This window comes from Cyanistes caeruleus, chromosome 3, assembly GCF_971803275.1.
Source record: "Cyanistes caeruleus chromosome 3, bCyaCae1.hap1.1, whole genome shotgun sequence".
NCBI lineage: Eukaryota > Metazoa > Chordata > Aves > Passeriformes > Paridae > Cyanistes > Cyanistes caeruleus.
This window is the reverse complement of record NC_141703.1, coordinates 6,895,788-6,910,011: the sequence shown is the minus strand read 5'-3', so window position 1 is coordinate 6,910,011 and position 14,224 is coordinate 6,895,788. Positions and strand designations below refer to the sequence as shown.

The window sequence follows — 14,224 nt, the reverse complement described above, 5'->3', positions numbered from 1 at the left end:
CTCCCCATCTTGAAGCACTCTGCATTCACACAGATTGGGCTCAAATGTAATCATCACAGTAATTATTTCATCTTCAGCTCCAACTTATTTCTTTCTTGTTTGATGTCTCTGTACCTACTAAACACCTTAAATTGCACCATTTCACTAAACATCTTCATTACAGCCTCACTTCCTAACATCAGCAGTTTTCTTATCCTGAGAGAATGACTAATTCAGATTTTAATATTTATTTTTTTTTTAATAGAAAATCTTAAATATTTATGCTAGGGAAAAATCCAAACTGCTATTTCATAGAAACGTAGAATCATTAAGCTTGGAAATATCTCCAAGATCACAGAGTCAAATCTTTATTATATATGTTTATAAGTCTCTTTTTTCATCTGACCTCCACGTGCTTTACAATGTGGCCCTATGATCAAATATATTTGACTATCTAAAAAGTACTTTAAAGTATATTTTCTAAAAAAAACCTGATTGAAATTTAGTAACATCATTCTATTCTACCTGGAATCAGCAATTTTACTGAAACACCCTTTAATCTTAGCATTTCAACAAAAAGAAACATTACAAAGGACATGACTGGAAGTCACACCTCCAAAAAGCTGTAAATTTCTGAAGGTGTTCCTATTGTACTCTCTCTGTATTATTCACTACCATACCATGTTCCTTCATATTTATTATCTCCTTTCTAGGAAAAAAAATTGCTTCTCTCATTTATATAATAACAAAAGTCATCTACAAATTCTAAATTTTAATTCATGGACGGAGCAAAGAAAATTCTAAACCACAGGGGTTCAATTAACAGCTACTAAAATGGCTGGCACAAAAAAAATTTGTTCACCTTATCTAAAAATTCCTCCCTTTGACTAAAACTGTACATTGAGGAGGAAGAAATGCTGCCATTGTGCTGTATTAACTTGCAGGTCTTAATGCAGAACTTCCTTCAGTTCACGGAATTTGCCAACATTTTCCTCCCTGTATTTATTTTGACACAAAAGATATGTTTGCAAATGTTTATTTATATTTTTTTTTTTTCATGGTTGTCAGCCTGTTCAGCCACATCTAAATCAATGAGTCTGCAGAGATGTGGGGCAGCAGATGCTGCTTTACAGAGCCAGTGGGCAGAGCAGCCTTGGTGCAGCCCAGGGCAAACACTGCAGCAGGCTCAGCAGGATGTGTCCCAAACTGCACCTTGGAAATGGGATAACACTCAGCCTGCACAGCAAGCACCATCCTCTGCCCCGGGGTTCATGGAGAAATTGTGGGGTGCAGAAATGTTTCACAAGACTGCAAAAAAACCAAAACATATTGCCATTGAGTATATGCAGACAAGACTTCAGGTTAAGGTAAATGAACTCAAGTATTTTTAACTGAATTATTCAATTATTCAACAGATGGATTCCATGGATATTTAACACACTGAAGCTGTTATTTTAGTAATCTTTGTATTCTTCTTCTTGATCTTGATATTAAGTCTCATTTTAACCAGAGAGGCTATGAACTTAACTTCTTAATTTAAGTGATGAGTCTCAAAAGAAAAGAGAAAAAAACAAAAAAAAACAACAAATACTCCCAGAAAAAGAAACAAAAAACAAAAAAAAAAATCCCTGCAAACCTAAATAAACAAATTTGAAAATCCCCACCTGCAGGGGGATCTAAAATGCTAAGAAAAAAACAGGAAATCTGTCAAAACCTACAAAAAGTTACAGAAGCTGGTATTGCTGTGGGATCACATAGAAAATACAACTTTCCTCACTATTAGATGTCTTTGTACAGTCTCTGAACTACCACCTTTGATGCTTGGGAATACTTGCAAAATACTTGCAAAATACCTGCAAAATACATACAGCAAATAAATTAATTTGGCCAAATCTGCTGCACTGCACCCAAAGAAACAAAATCCATCTCTTAATGCTGCAGAAGGACATTTGGTGAGAACACCACCATTTGTGGTCAACACAGTTGCAGTGAATGAGGTCAATAAGAAGAAACTCAGGGGATTATGCCCCAAGCAGGTGAGGTAAATTGTGGGGGAAAGAGGAAAAAAAACTCTCTCAAATAGGAATTAAGTTTCTAGCATGTAAAAATTAGATCAGTTAGAAGAAACCAGTTTTCTGTTGCTTAGACCAAATTACTCAAAAATTTAAATAAATTGTTTATATTCAGGGCTCTCAGACCTCCTTCTAAGAAATGTCCCCACAACATCCTGTAATTCAGTGCCATCAGCATTAGTTACAATTTCCATATCACCATGACCCTGGACCAGGGAAAAAACCTCACCCACAACCAAGCTGCCATTTTGCACCAGGGGGATTTCTCCTTCGTGCCCCACAGCTTCTTTATTGCATTGCTGTGCTAGAAACTGCAGTTTAATATCATTGGTCTTGTCTGTGCTCTAATGAACACAATCCAATTACTGCTCCTCTGCTGAGAGATTGAACCTGGCACTGGTCACCTTTACCTCTGTCACTCATCATTAGCCAGCTAAAATGTTTTAATTGAAATAATGGCTCGAGAAAATAAGGCCTGCAAGGCATTATACATAAGGATTGTAAACAAAACAAAACCCAAGATAACAACAGCAACAAAAAAGCAAAACCAGCGTTGGCTCAGGGTCTGGGTGAGTTAAGGTGGTACAGGATTGATTTGTAATCTTCCTCACATTATGGAAATGTTGAGGAATTTTGCTTTTGTGAAGAACACTGTGCCTTCAGTGTGAAGGTAACCTTTTAACTTCTCTAATTTAGGCCATCTTAACAATGGTAATTTAGATATATGACTCAATCTCACCAAAGAAAACTGAAAAATTATAGTTCAGACCCTAAAACCATGGTAGAGCTGACCCAGTGTAAATTGTCACTCTTGATCATGCCTTAACTTCATGTCCAAACAGTACAGTGAAAACTAGCAGGGCAACTCTTTTTTGAACCAAGTATTTTGGCCATGGGGGGAAATACTCTGTTCTCCTAAATTCTATCACCATACTGCAATTAATGTCATTAATAGGAATATCACTCACCTAGAACATTATGGAGCTTAGGAAAACAACAAAATTACAGTTTCAGAAACCCCAAGGAGCAAAAAGAGATATTATCAATCAGTCTATCTGCTTAAAATGTACATTTACTTCAAATATTTGTATAAAGGACCTAACATTTCTGCCTAAGATATGGTACTCTATGAGCAAATATAATTTATTTCTGTTGGCATTTCATTGTCTAGCCAGGGCAATGAGTTTTTCTGTCTGAGCTCTAATTCTGTAATTTGTCACTGAGGTCAGTATGAGCACCCCCATGAGTTAATGGGAGCATAAACTCTAGTCCCAGCTTTCTGTGATCTCTTCTTCTTGCAAGAGACCCTGGATGATCCATCCACGGTGCAGGGAGCAGAATTTATTGAGCATTTATTAAGTTTTTAAAACCAGAATTGCAAACATTCAGCCTACACTTGTCCCAGGCATTGCAGCTGGTGAAGTGATACAGAGCCTGGGTAGATATGAGTGAGATGACCAAAGTTGTGGGGTGCTGAGCTCAAGCCCTGCCAAGCATGGGATGAAGACAATTTGTGGCCTTTGGGTGGAAACCCAACACCTTTGGTACAGTGGGACCCAGGCTCAAGCACTGCAGGCACAGCTGCTCTGCCCAAGGCTTCCCTCGTTTCCACTTCACTTTTACATCTGGAGTTCCCCTCAAAACTTCATATTGACAAAACTGGGCACTCCAGATTTTCAAAGGTTGACTACTTCTAGTATCAATCATTTACTGTGCTTTCTTCATTTAATGGACTAGTCAGGAACAGCCATGCCCACCTCACATTTTAAAAGCCTCTCAGAAGTCTTCTAGGCTTCAGTCAGGAAAAAAAAAACAACAATCTGCACAAAAAACACATTCCTCATGTGCTTTGTTATGGATCCAGGATACACTGAAAAGTTAAAGCTAATATTAATAATAATATTAATAATGTAATTATCATTTATACTCTGATATTATTGCACACTCTCAGACCCAGGGCCTCCTTTAGCTTAGGTCATCCCTTTCTTCTAGTTTACAATCTGGGCTGCCTCAAAACACAATAGACACAATAGAGGAGGGGAAAAAAAGGGCAGAGAGAACTGAAAGTGCTACAGCAAACAGATCATAGCACTGGATCAAATAAAGCTGAGCACAGTGAACTGGCTGAGGGTCTACACAGGCAGTTTCCTAAAAGCATCCTTTTAGGCATTACTATTATGAAGACATCTACAAGCAAATAAAACAACAGCCAGATTTACTCTGAAGAATAATTTTGCCTTCCATACACAGCACTGGGGGAAAGAAAAGGTTAAGCTGCATCTGGAAAATGTAGCAAAATTATGCAACAGTTTTCTCAGAAGGGAAATGCTTATTTGTTTTGCCAAGTCTTGCTCATTCTCAAGTGAAGAATTAACTTTTTTAGGCCTCTGAGAAAAGTAAATACTCAAAAACCACAATAAACTGGAAGAAGTAAACTTCAAAATTAATCAGACTATCATTTTCATATCTTAACAGATTAATATGTAATTTCCCAGATTTCTCAGTATCTAATGACTCACAGGTGTTCACCTAGGCCAGGCTGGGCAACAGCAAAGCCCAGCAGACCAATCATGTCCCCATTCCATTTTGTTTCATGTTTTAATTGATCTTCAGCTAATGATTTTCACACAAATAGCACATAATAATTACAGATTTATACTGAGCACCTCTCTCAGTGTCACTTCCAAACAGCCACACCCCAGAGACTCTTTGGAAAGTCTCATCATAATCACAGCCCACAGGTAGGTGTGTACACACACACAGAGGATAAATTGTAAAGCCTACAGGGATTTGTGAACATTTTATTTATTTGAACAACAGAAAAATTAAGATGAGCCCTGCTGAAAGCCCAAACCATTCCCCAGCTGAGATACCAAAGGCTGAGAATATCATACATGTCATCCCGAGAAGCCCAAAAGAGAACCACTGAATAAAATTACTTGTGATTTCCATCCATCCAAGTGCAGCCAGAAGGAAGTTTGAGCCAAACAATTACAAAAACATAAAACATAAAAAATATAAAAACATCATTGCTATCAAAGAATAAATGCTGCCACTAGAATTATACCATAAATTCTGATAGAATGTGTAGGGGCAAATATAGTGAAGGAATCATAGAAGAAAAGATAAATATCTAAAGTGGAAAATAAAAGCATTTACACCCTTTCCTTTCCTCATCTGTGCTCATTATTTAGCATAAATCACTGATTCAGCCTCTGGCCAAGCTACCTCATAAAAAAATTAATTCATATTGGAACAAAAGAGGTGTCTTGCTCCAATATTTAATACATTCAAACACAGATTTATCACTCAAGCAAAATGAGCCCAGTTTATACTCAAGCTACCCAGGTAATCATGGTGCACACTATGAACCTGCTGTTTGATCAGCTGTTGCTGTGTGCAGTCAACTGAACAGACTCAATTCAATGTTTTATATATGAATTATACTATCAAGATAAAGACCAGCTGCCTGGGAGGCAGGAGGCTACAGGGGCATCTTTCCTCCCCACCCTCCTCATTTCCAGCTCTGTGGACACTGAAAAGCCTGAAGAAGTTGAATAGTACAAAGTAATATCATGTAAGATGAGCAGGTTTAAAATGAATCAAAATTTCAGGGAACTCTGTAACCACCTGAAAAATTAAGTGCCAACAGGTCACCACCGTAACTTAATCTTTGCAAGATGCCCAAGCCTCTAATGGGCCACAGCCAGACTCTTCAGTGGTAAAAATCAGTGCAGCTGTGATTTATTTGGCCAGATGTACCAGCTACTAGAAGTAACCCACCAGGTCTCAGACTCTCTAGACTAGATCACCCATTTTTCCAGGGATGGTTTTTGCTTTTCATTCCCCCATCCTATCCCTTGCTCTCCTCTCCCCTGCCCTCCTTTCCTGTACAGAATGGCACACGTTCTGTACAAAAATCCCAAAGCCCATCATTTCCTTGGGCAGTTCCCTGCTCTCCATCCACTGCTGCTGCTCCTGATGCTGTAAAGAGCCCACAAAACTCACACAGTTGAGTTCTGTGGGGCTGTGGGTGGCACAGGAACAGAAACCTGTTCTTCTCATAAACAGTATTATCACTGGCTTTTGACTAGGTCAATGCAACTCCTCTCTGGCTTGACAGGCACTTTTCAACACCTCTTTTATTACTAACTTATCCAGAAATCAGGGTATCCCCAAATAATGAGACCCTGATGACCATTCTTCTTTCTCTTCCCTTCCGCCCCAAACCAAATGATGGTTTGTGGAGAAAATGAAATTTTCCAAGTGACTTTATGCTGATTTTTCTTAAGCAAGCTGTTTGAACAAAAAACTGACAGGACAGAGAAAGTTGTGCAAAATACAAGAGCATGGGTGGGTTATTTAGAAGAATGCTAATCATTCATGATTTAAATACCAATGGCCTGTAGTGCAGCCTCACTGACCACTGAAACAGCAAAAAAAAAGTTAAATGAGAATCATGTAGCATCACAAAATTATAAACCTTGACACAAATCAGTCCCCAAGGAAAAAAAAAAACAAACTAGTGGATTACATGAATGATCACATTTTGACCATCTTTCAAGGCAGAAATAATAGTAATAGTAATAATAGTAATAGTAATAATAATAATAATAACAACTCACATAAGTTTACAAGGTTGAAATAGTTTATCAGCCCAGAAGGATAATCACATTGTTTAAAAATGGCTATAAAAAATTAAATGATCAAACCTTTAATAAGATGAATATAATTTCCTCAAGAAGCCAAAGCCTGGCTGAAGCCCTGGGTTCCTCACCACAAAAAAGACAAGGACCTATTGCAGCAGGTCCAGAGGAGGCCCACAATGATGTTCCAAGGGATTGAACACCTTTCCTATGAGGAAAGGCTGAGAGAACTTGGGTTGTTCAGCCTGGAGAAGAGAGGGCTCTGGGAGGACAGTAAACAGCTTCCAGTCCCTAAAAAGGCTGACCAGAAAGATGAGGATGAAATTGTTAGCAGGGCCTGTCACAATAAGACAAGGGATAATGATTTTAGACTAAAAGAGGGTAGATTCAGATTAGATGTAAAGAAAAAAATTTCTTACAATGAGGGCAGTGAAATGTTGGAACAGGTTGGACAAGAGAGGTGATGGAAACATTCAAAGCCAGGGCTTTGAATGCAACCTGATCTAGTTGAAGTTGTCCCTGGGCTCTGAGCAACCTGATCTGGTTGAAGATGTCCCTGCTCATTGCAAGACAGCTGGAATACATCATCTTTAGAGGTCCCTCCCAGCCCAAACTGTTCCATGACTACAATTTCTCAGGAATGTGACTGATTTTAGAATCATCCCTGAGTGCTTTGTAAGTACATCTAGACATCCTCAGCAAAGGAAATCCAAAGGAAGGTCTTCAGTAATCTAGGGCCCTGCCCATGGTTTATAACCATGATAAACTTCCCTGCTGTATCAGTGCACTGTGTGAAATAACTGCTACAGAGCAGAGACACAACACAAAGGCAAACAACTCCTGTTTTGGGAAGGGGCAGCGAGACAACGTGGCTTTTTATCATGAAATAACATAACTGTTTAATTACAGTTGTCAGTTGTGCTATGGAGAAAGAAACTGTGGCAGTGGGAAATGTGCCAAAATCCCCCAGATTGTTTACACAGAATAATAACTTCTGAAGAAGAAAAGCCTTCTGAATTGATTAAATTAAGCGTAAATCATAATTCATTGTCATTAGCTGCTATGTAAGATATGTAAATATAGAGCAAAGTCTCTGCTGGTTTATAATAATACAAGCAGCACTGGAAGTTTACTTCTGGGACTATCAGGGCTGTGTAAGCCCACATTGCTCAGGCTGCCTACTTAGGCAGTGCAAACATGAGTATACAGCTTTTTGGCACATCTCTCCAGCTTTGGATAACACTACACACACACACCAGTTGATAAGGGTTCCTCCAGCAGTCAACAGCATCCTTGTCAACACACTCCTGAGATCATCTCAGACTGCCTGAACACTCCAGGATGGAGCCAGAGCAGCAGGCTGCTCATCACAGCCACTGGGACCACAGGCACCAGTGTTTAACCCAGACCTGTGTCACTGTGGTGTCTGACATCGTGTTACTGACTGACACTGATCGCTCATTACAGCAGGGGAACCACAATGAGCTGCACTTCTCTAAAGCAACTCCTGAAACTGATGGTGCCAGGGAGTAAAATGAGCAAATCATGATTTGTAAATATGAAGAATATTATCTTTTGTCAACCTCTTGATGCTGCAAGAAAATGAAAGAAAGAGAAGCAGGCAAGGAGAAGACAGAGAGGATGGCCATGGAGGATGCAGGTGCACATCAGTAGTGATGACCAAGTAAATAATTTTTAACTGTGTCTTCTTGGAAGGAGGAAGAGCACAAAATTGAAATACATACTCTTTCCACATCACTATCTTTGATCAGTTTCCCAAGACAACAAGCTGGCAGTGTCTATGTAAAAAAACAGCTCAGAACATCACACACTTGATCTGAACCAACTCCCTAATGCAGACAAACACCAATCACCATCTCCAACGTGATTAGGTTCCAGTCAAGTGCTAGACCAAACTCTGACAAATCTCACCAACCAAAAGCACCCACCAAGGTGGTTGTCCAAGCAAACCATGCACAGAACTTGCTTACAAAGAGCTTTCAGCCTCTCCTGTTTCCAATCTTGTTTGCCCATTAAAAAAAAAAAAAAAAAAAAAAAAAAAAAAATTCAGCAGCATGGATTAGAAAATCCTGTGGATTTTACAGTTTATAAATTTAACACCAACTGCTGCACATAAACTTTGGTTCTCTACCAGTTATTTCCATAATAACTTATTTCCCATAATAGACATAACAGCAATTCCTTTCCCAAATTTTTGCCATCCTAGCTTACCTTTTTTCCCCTTCCATAGTAGTTTTCACATTTTGCTGAACAGACTGAATGAATCTTCCCTAGCAACACCCTTTCATAATGGTTAAATAAGCTAATGGAAAACCTTTCCTTAATGACACACCACCCAGAGCTTTGTAAGATGAGATGGCTCCTGCAGGTAGACTGGAAAGCTTCTTATCAAATCAACTCTCAGACCAATTAGGAGGTCTCAGACAGTGAATTATAAGAGCTGTCCCTGCTGCCTAGGCTACCAAACTATTTCACATTATGCAGCTGCTTTCTGGTCTGTTTACTGTGCATTGCCAAGTTGGTTTTTTTTAATGTGAAGTGTCTAGAAGTCAAATGTAGGTTCCCTGTAACTGGCTCATACTGCTTTAGCCATGAGAGTGGTTGAGTGCAAAAGGAATAACTTCCTGTCAGAATGCTGTCAGATACAGAGACAGGTGACTGAAAATGTGAACCAAGAGTTTCACCATGTCAGCTGACAGGAAATATCCTGGATTGCCGTTGCCAGAGCGCGTCCCAGAGAGGGTGACATTCCCTGGAGAGGGTCAGAGTCCTCCCACTGACTGATCCATTCTGGCTCTTCTGGACCATGGGCTATTTCATGCCCTTATTTTGGTTTTGTAGGGTTTCTTTATTCTCCAAATGGACATCTAGCATAGGACTCCCAGACTAGTAATGCTCTCCAAAAACATTGTCTTGTTTGGTAAACCATCTTGACTGAAGAGGAGTATTGACACATTGTAATTTACTACAGGAGGGCAAAAGAAACAAGTATCTACTGAATATTATGTATTTCATCTATAACAGATTTTGTTTTAAAAAAATCTGTCCCAGATTTGTTTTTAAAAACAATTTTTCCCTCCGCATTAGTCTATTTTTAAACAGACAGAATACCATCAGATAACAGCCCTCAAAACACCTGGTCTGTTTTGGTTTCATTTTTATTTTTAAACTAACTTTACAGTGGTTCATAGATGTAGTGAGAGCTACTGTAATTATACAGCACATTAAATTGTCACACAAATTAAAAGTGAGGCTTAAGAAGAGTAGAGAGCACAGTGGCATCTCAATAATGCAAAAATAGGTATGGAAATATTTTTAAAACCCAAAGTAATAACTGAATTATTTTATCTTACAGTATGTTTTGCTTCTAGACTTACAGGAACAGGACAGGTTGCTTGTGAACAGCAAAACACCAAGCATACTCCAAATAATACTATAAATAAGAAAACACTTTACCTTTAAGGGAAAAAAATCAATTACTCTCACTTTGATTGTAAAATCTGTGCACTAGAGATTTAAGAGAAGCATCTCCTTAAGTAGGACTGGAATAAGATTAGGATAAAATCTGGCAATTTATTTGAAAGCAAAACAACAAAAGCAGTTCCCAAGGCAAAAGCAGGGACAGGAAGACACTTTTGAAAACAAAAGGAGAAAGTCTAGACAAAATCTCTGAACAGATTTCAAGGTTTTGTTTGAAGTAATTGGTGTCTCAGTTAAGAAGATAAACAACTTTGATGAGGTAACTTTATAGTTTTCTCATAGTTGTTTTGACCCTCATGCTAGAGGAGCCCTTCAAAGTAACAGAGAGGATTCAAAGCAAAGAGAAGAACCTGTCATGATGCACATTTCAGCTCTAACAGGGTCTGTTACGCTTCTGATCTAAACATTCTTCAGCACCAGGCATACTGCATGCAATGTGTGGCTAAGCATTTTCATATATGCTTTTTGACTCTGGGAGATTTTCTTTTAAAATATTTCTTTTTAATGTGCACCCTTTGCAAAAACTTTCAAAGACTTTTGCTGATACCCATAAAACCAAATCTACCCTTAGTAAATCCTCCTGTTCCTCAAAGGTCTTCATTATCATCAATACCATTGGGATTACCTGACATCTTCAGAAAAGCCACAGAACATTACTTTGACTTGAAAGAAATGAAGATTAATTTTGAGTAGATTTTTATTACATAAAATTTAAATTGGCCAGTTCCTTAGTTTTATTCTTCCCTTCTATCAAACCTGCAATAAATGACAGTAAAAACGATTCAGCAAAGGAAATGGCATCTTCAGATAAAAGAACAGAGATTGCCAGGGTTGTGAAGGCCTCTGCACTGTTATTTCCTTATCAGCTTTTCCCCCCTTAATTTTTAGACCCTACTAATTACATCTGGATGAAAAGATGGGCAGAGCTGCTGCCAAAGGGGGGTCTGCACATGGGCAGCTTGCTTTACCTAAAGAAATAACCAGCAAGGAGATATCTCTGTGACATTGTTTATTTGCATCCTGCTGCTGGCACAGCAAGTTTTGTTTGCTCTGCAATTACCTGCTTGGCTGAAGGCTGGAGTGGGTGGCTCGGACACACCTCAATGTGACAAGAGCCTTCTGCTGCTTTTACAGGCAGCAACCACGGTCAGAAGAGCCTCAGGCAGCTCAAAAAATGAGACTTTCTGTAGGAACTCACACCAGCTGTGGAGCAGCAACAATCCCGGTCTCTGAGGAGTGCCTCATTTAAAAGTCATACACTTCACTCTCTGGTGCACAGCAGATCTCTGCAGCAGCCGTGCGTGTTAGCAGGGGTTTTAAATCAGTGTTAGCAGGGGTTAAATCAGTGTAAGGAGATCTAAAACCATAGTTTCATCACCTGGCTGCAAGTTCAGAGATTTACAGGCAGGTGTGAGTCAGAGGTGAAGCAGGAGCTGTACATAACAGCTGAAGGAAAGTGACTGAAGAGAGGTACTCAGTCTAAAGCAATTTTTGTGCCTGTATATTTTTCCAGCCTTTGTGGGAAGACAGGAGAAAAGTTGCTACAGCATGACACAGGAGCATTTTGGTGGGTATTAAATAATAAGAAAAGTAAATAGAAAACTGGTTCCCCCTGCCACTTGCTGCTGTCTGCAGATGGCAAAGAGCGAAGCACACAATTTGCCACAGCTTAGCGCTGCTTCCCTGCCCTGATGCTCTTCCAGAAAAACCTAAGTGGGATGGGCAGGCCTGCCACGAAAATATTCCCATGGCAACCAGGAATAACAAGGGTAGTTTAAAAGCTGTTACACTGACTCTTTCACTCCGACTCATTCAACAGAGGGAACGTAGCACCACTGCTGTACAAAACCATGGCACTGGAAATGTTTATGTTTACGAGGCATGATTAGATAGACTAATTACTTTAATTGAGTTTCTCTGTGATACTTGTAAGTTAAAAATTAGCCATAACACTGTGTTCAGAACCCACTGTGCTTTATAGAAAAGCAGTGGTTAATTTTTTGCTGTTTGTATAAACATACTTGAAACATTCAAACATTATTTGGCAGTTTGTTATCAGAGAATCGTTCTCAGGAAATAATGCCTACGGTTTTGTCTCTACGTTTTGTGTATCATTCAAATTGCATGCTACACACCTTAGCATGATGGTTAAACAGACATCTAGAATTATATATAAGTAAACAGTGGAAATTAAAAGTCATGAGAAAAATGGATGGACAAAATCACATTCTGTAACAGATCTCAAGTAATTGTGGTTTGTTGGAGATACTGCTTGGATCTGTGGATGTGTCAGATTCATCATGCTCTGAGGAGATCACCACATGGGACAGGAGCTATCATTCCATACCTCCCAATGCTAAGGGGCCGAAAAGCAATTTTGTTTGATATGCCAAAGGCATAGGGAAAAAGAATCTACTACCCATGCACAATTTATTTGGCACATGTATTTCAGAACAAAATGCTCAGGGGAGAGATTTGCTGTGGGCAGGCACAGGGGTATTCCAGCCCAGACTGGGTTAAAAACATCTGATTGTCACTCGAGTGCAAGAAGGCTCTGGGCCCCCAGAGCCATCTGTCCATTCTGCCAGGCTGCTCCTGATCTCAAACCCATACCTGTGCTGAAAGGGGAGCTAGAAACTTCCTATTCATCCAGCTGATTTCAGGCATTTTTCCTTTATGCCTCTACCTGAGCTGAACAAAAGGCAGCCAAGGATTCAAATTAATCGCATGTGACCGAAGGCCTCTGCTTAACACCCCTGGAGTGGGTGCAGAGGATGGCAAGTGCTTCTAGCCTTGCTTGTCCAAAAGATCCAGGGGTACTGGAAGAATTGCACAGGTTCAGGGGATGCCAGGACTGGACAGTGGAAGAACCAGAAAAATAAAATGTAAATCTATAGGATAAAATTGAATTTTAAAAAAAAATATATATAGTAAAATGAAAAATAGTGGTAAAAATTAACAATAATGGATATAAACGATAAGTAAAATAAATTATTATGAAAATAAATTATAATAAAAATAAGTAATAATGGAAATCGAAAATACTAAAAATAAAGTATAATAAGAATTAATGATAATATAAATGGAAAATAATAAAGTAGATAATGGAATTAATAATAGAAATAATAATAGAATTAATAATAGAATTAATAATAGAATTAATAATAGAATTAATAATAACAGAATTGATAATAATAGAATTAATAATAATAAAATTAATAATAATATTAGTAATAATAAAACAAATAGTAAAGTAAATTATAAAATAAAAATAAGATAAAAATAACTGAAATAACACTACAATTGAAATTACGAATAGTTTATAACAATAAAATACTGCCTGCACCACACGGCACTCGGCCCGGAGGACGGGGCTGTGCTCAGCCGGCTTTACCGAGCTCGGATGCGGGGTCTCGCATCCCCCGCCGCGCACCCACCTGAGATGCCGCCCCCGACCACGAGCACATCGCATCTCTCGGCCATGGCGCTCCGGGCTCGCTGCTCCCGCGGCGGCTCCGGCCGGGCTGTGCCGGTCCCGCCCCGCCGCTGGCACCGCCCCGCTGCGGGCAGCGCCCGGCACGGCTGCTGCTGCTGCTGCTGCTGCTGCTGGTGGTGCTGGTGCTGCTGGTGCTGCTGCTGCTGCTGCTGCTGCCGCCGCTGCCGCCGGTGCTGCCCCGCAGGCAGGGGCTGCCGCTCCCCTGGGTCTCTCCTGCCTCCCTCCCGCAGGCAGACACTGCCGCTCCCCTGGGTCTCTCCTGCCTCCCTCCCGCAGGCAGACACTGCCGCTCCCCTGGGTCTCTCCTGCCTCCCTCCCGCACGGCTGGCGGAGGGAGTTCTCCCCTGGCTGAGCAGCGCAGCTCCCAGGGCGCAGCACTCGGGGGCTCTCTGCTTGGTTGTGTTGGAATCCACTTCTGCAGCCGCCCTGGGGCTGCCAGAGGGGACCTGTGGCTGCCGAGCTGGAGACTCTGGAAGACCGGCTGGTGTTTTCCTTGAGAGAGCCCCCCGAAATAAGGGCTGGAAGCTGGT

At 40.2% G+C, this 14,224-nt stretch overlaps 1 protein-coding gene across 2 annotated transcripts in view; it reads right to left on the bottom strand.

Moving 5' to 3' along the window:
* The window catches only part of MAOB (monoamine oxidase B), a 50,949-nt gene extending 36,939 nt beyond the window's left edge, over positions 1–14,010 (bottom strand). For both annotated transcript variants that reach the window (XM_023923926.2, XM_023923935.2), the window contains exon 1: positions 13,636–14,010. In XM_023923926.2, coding sequence (XP_023779694.1) covers positions 13,636–13,681 — 46 coding nt within the window. In that variant the 5' untranslated portion in view covers positions 13,682–14,010. The remainder of the gene's footprint in view (positions 1–13,635) is intronic.
* Positions 14,011–14,224: the final 214 nt, after the last annotated feature.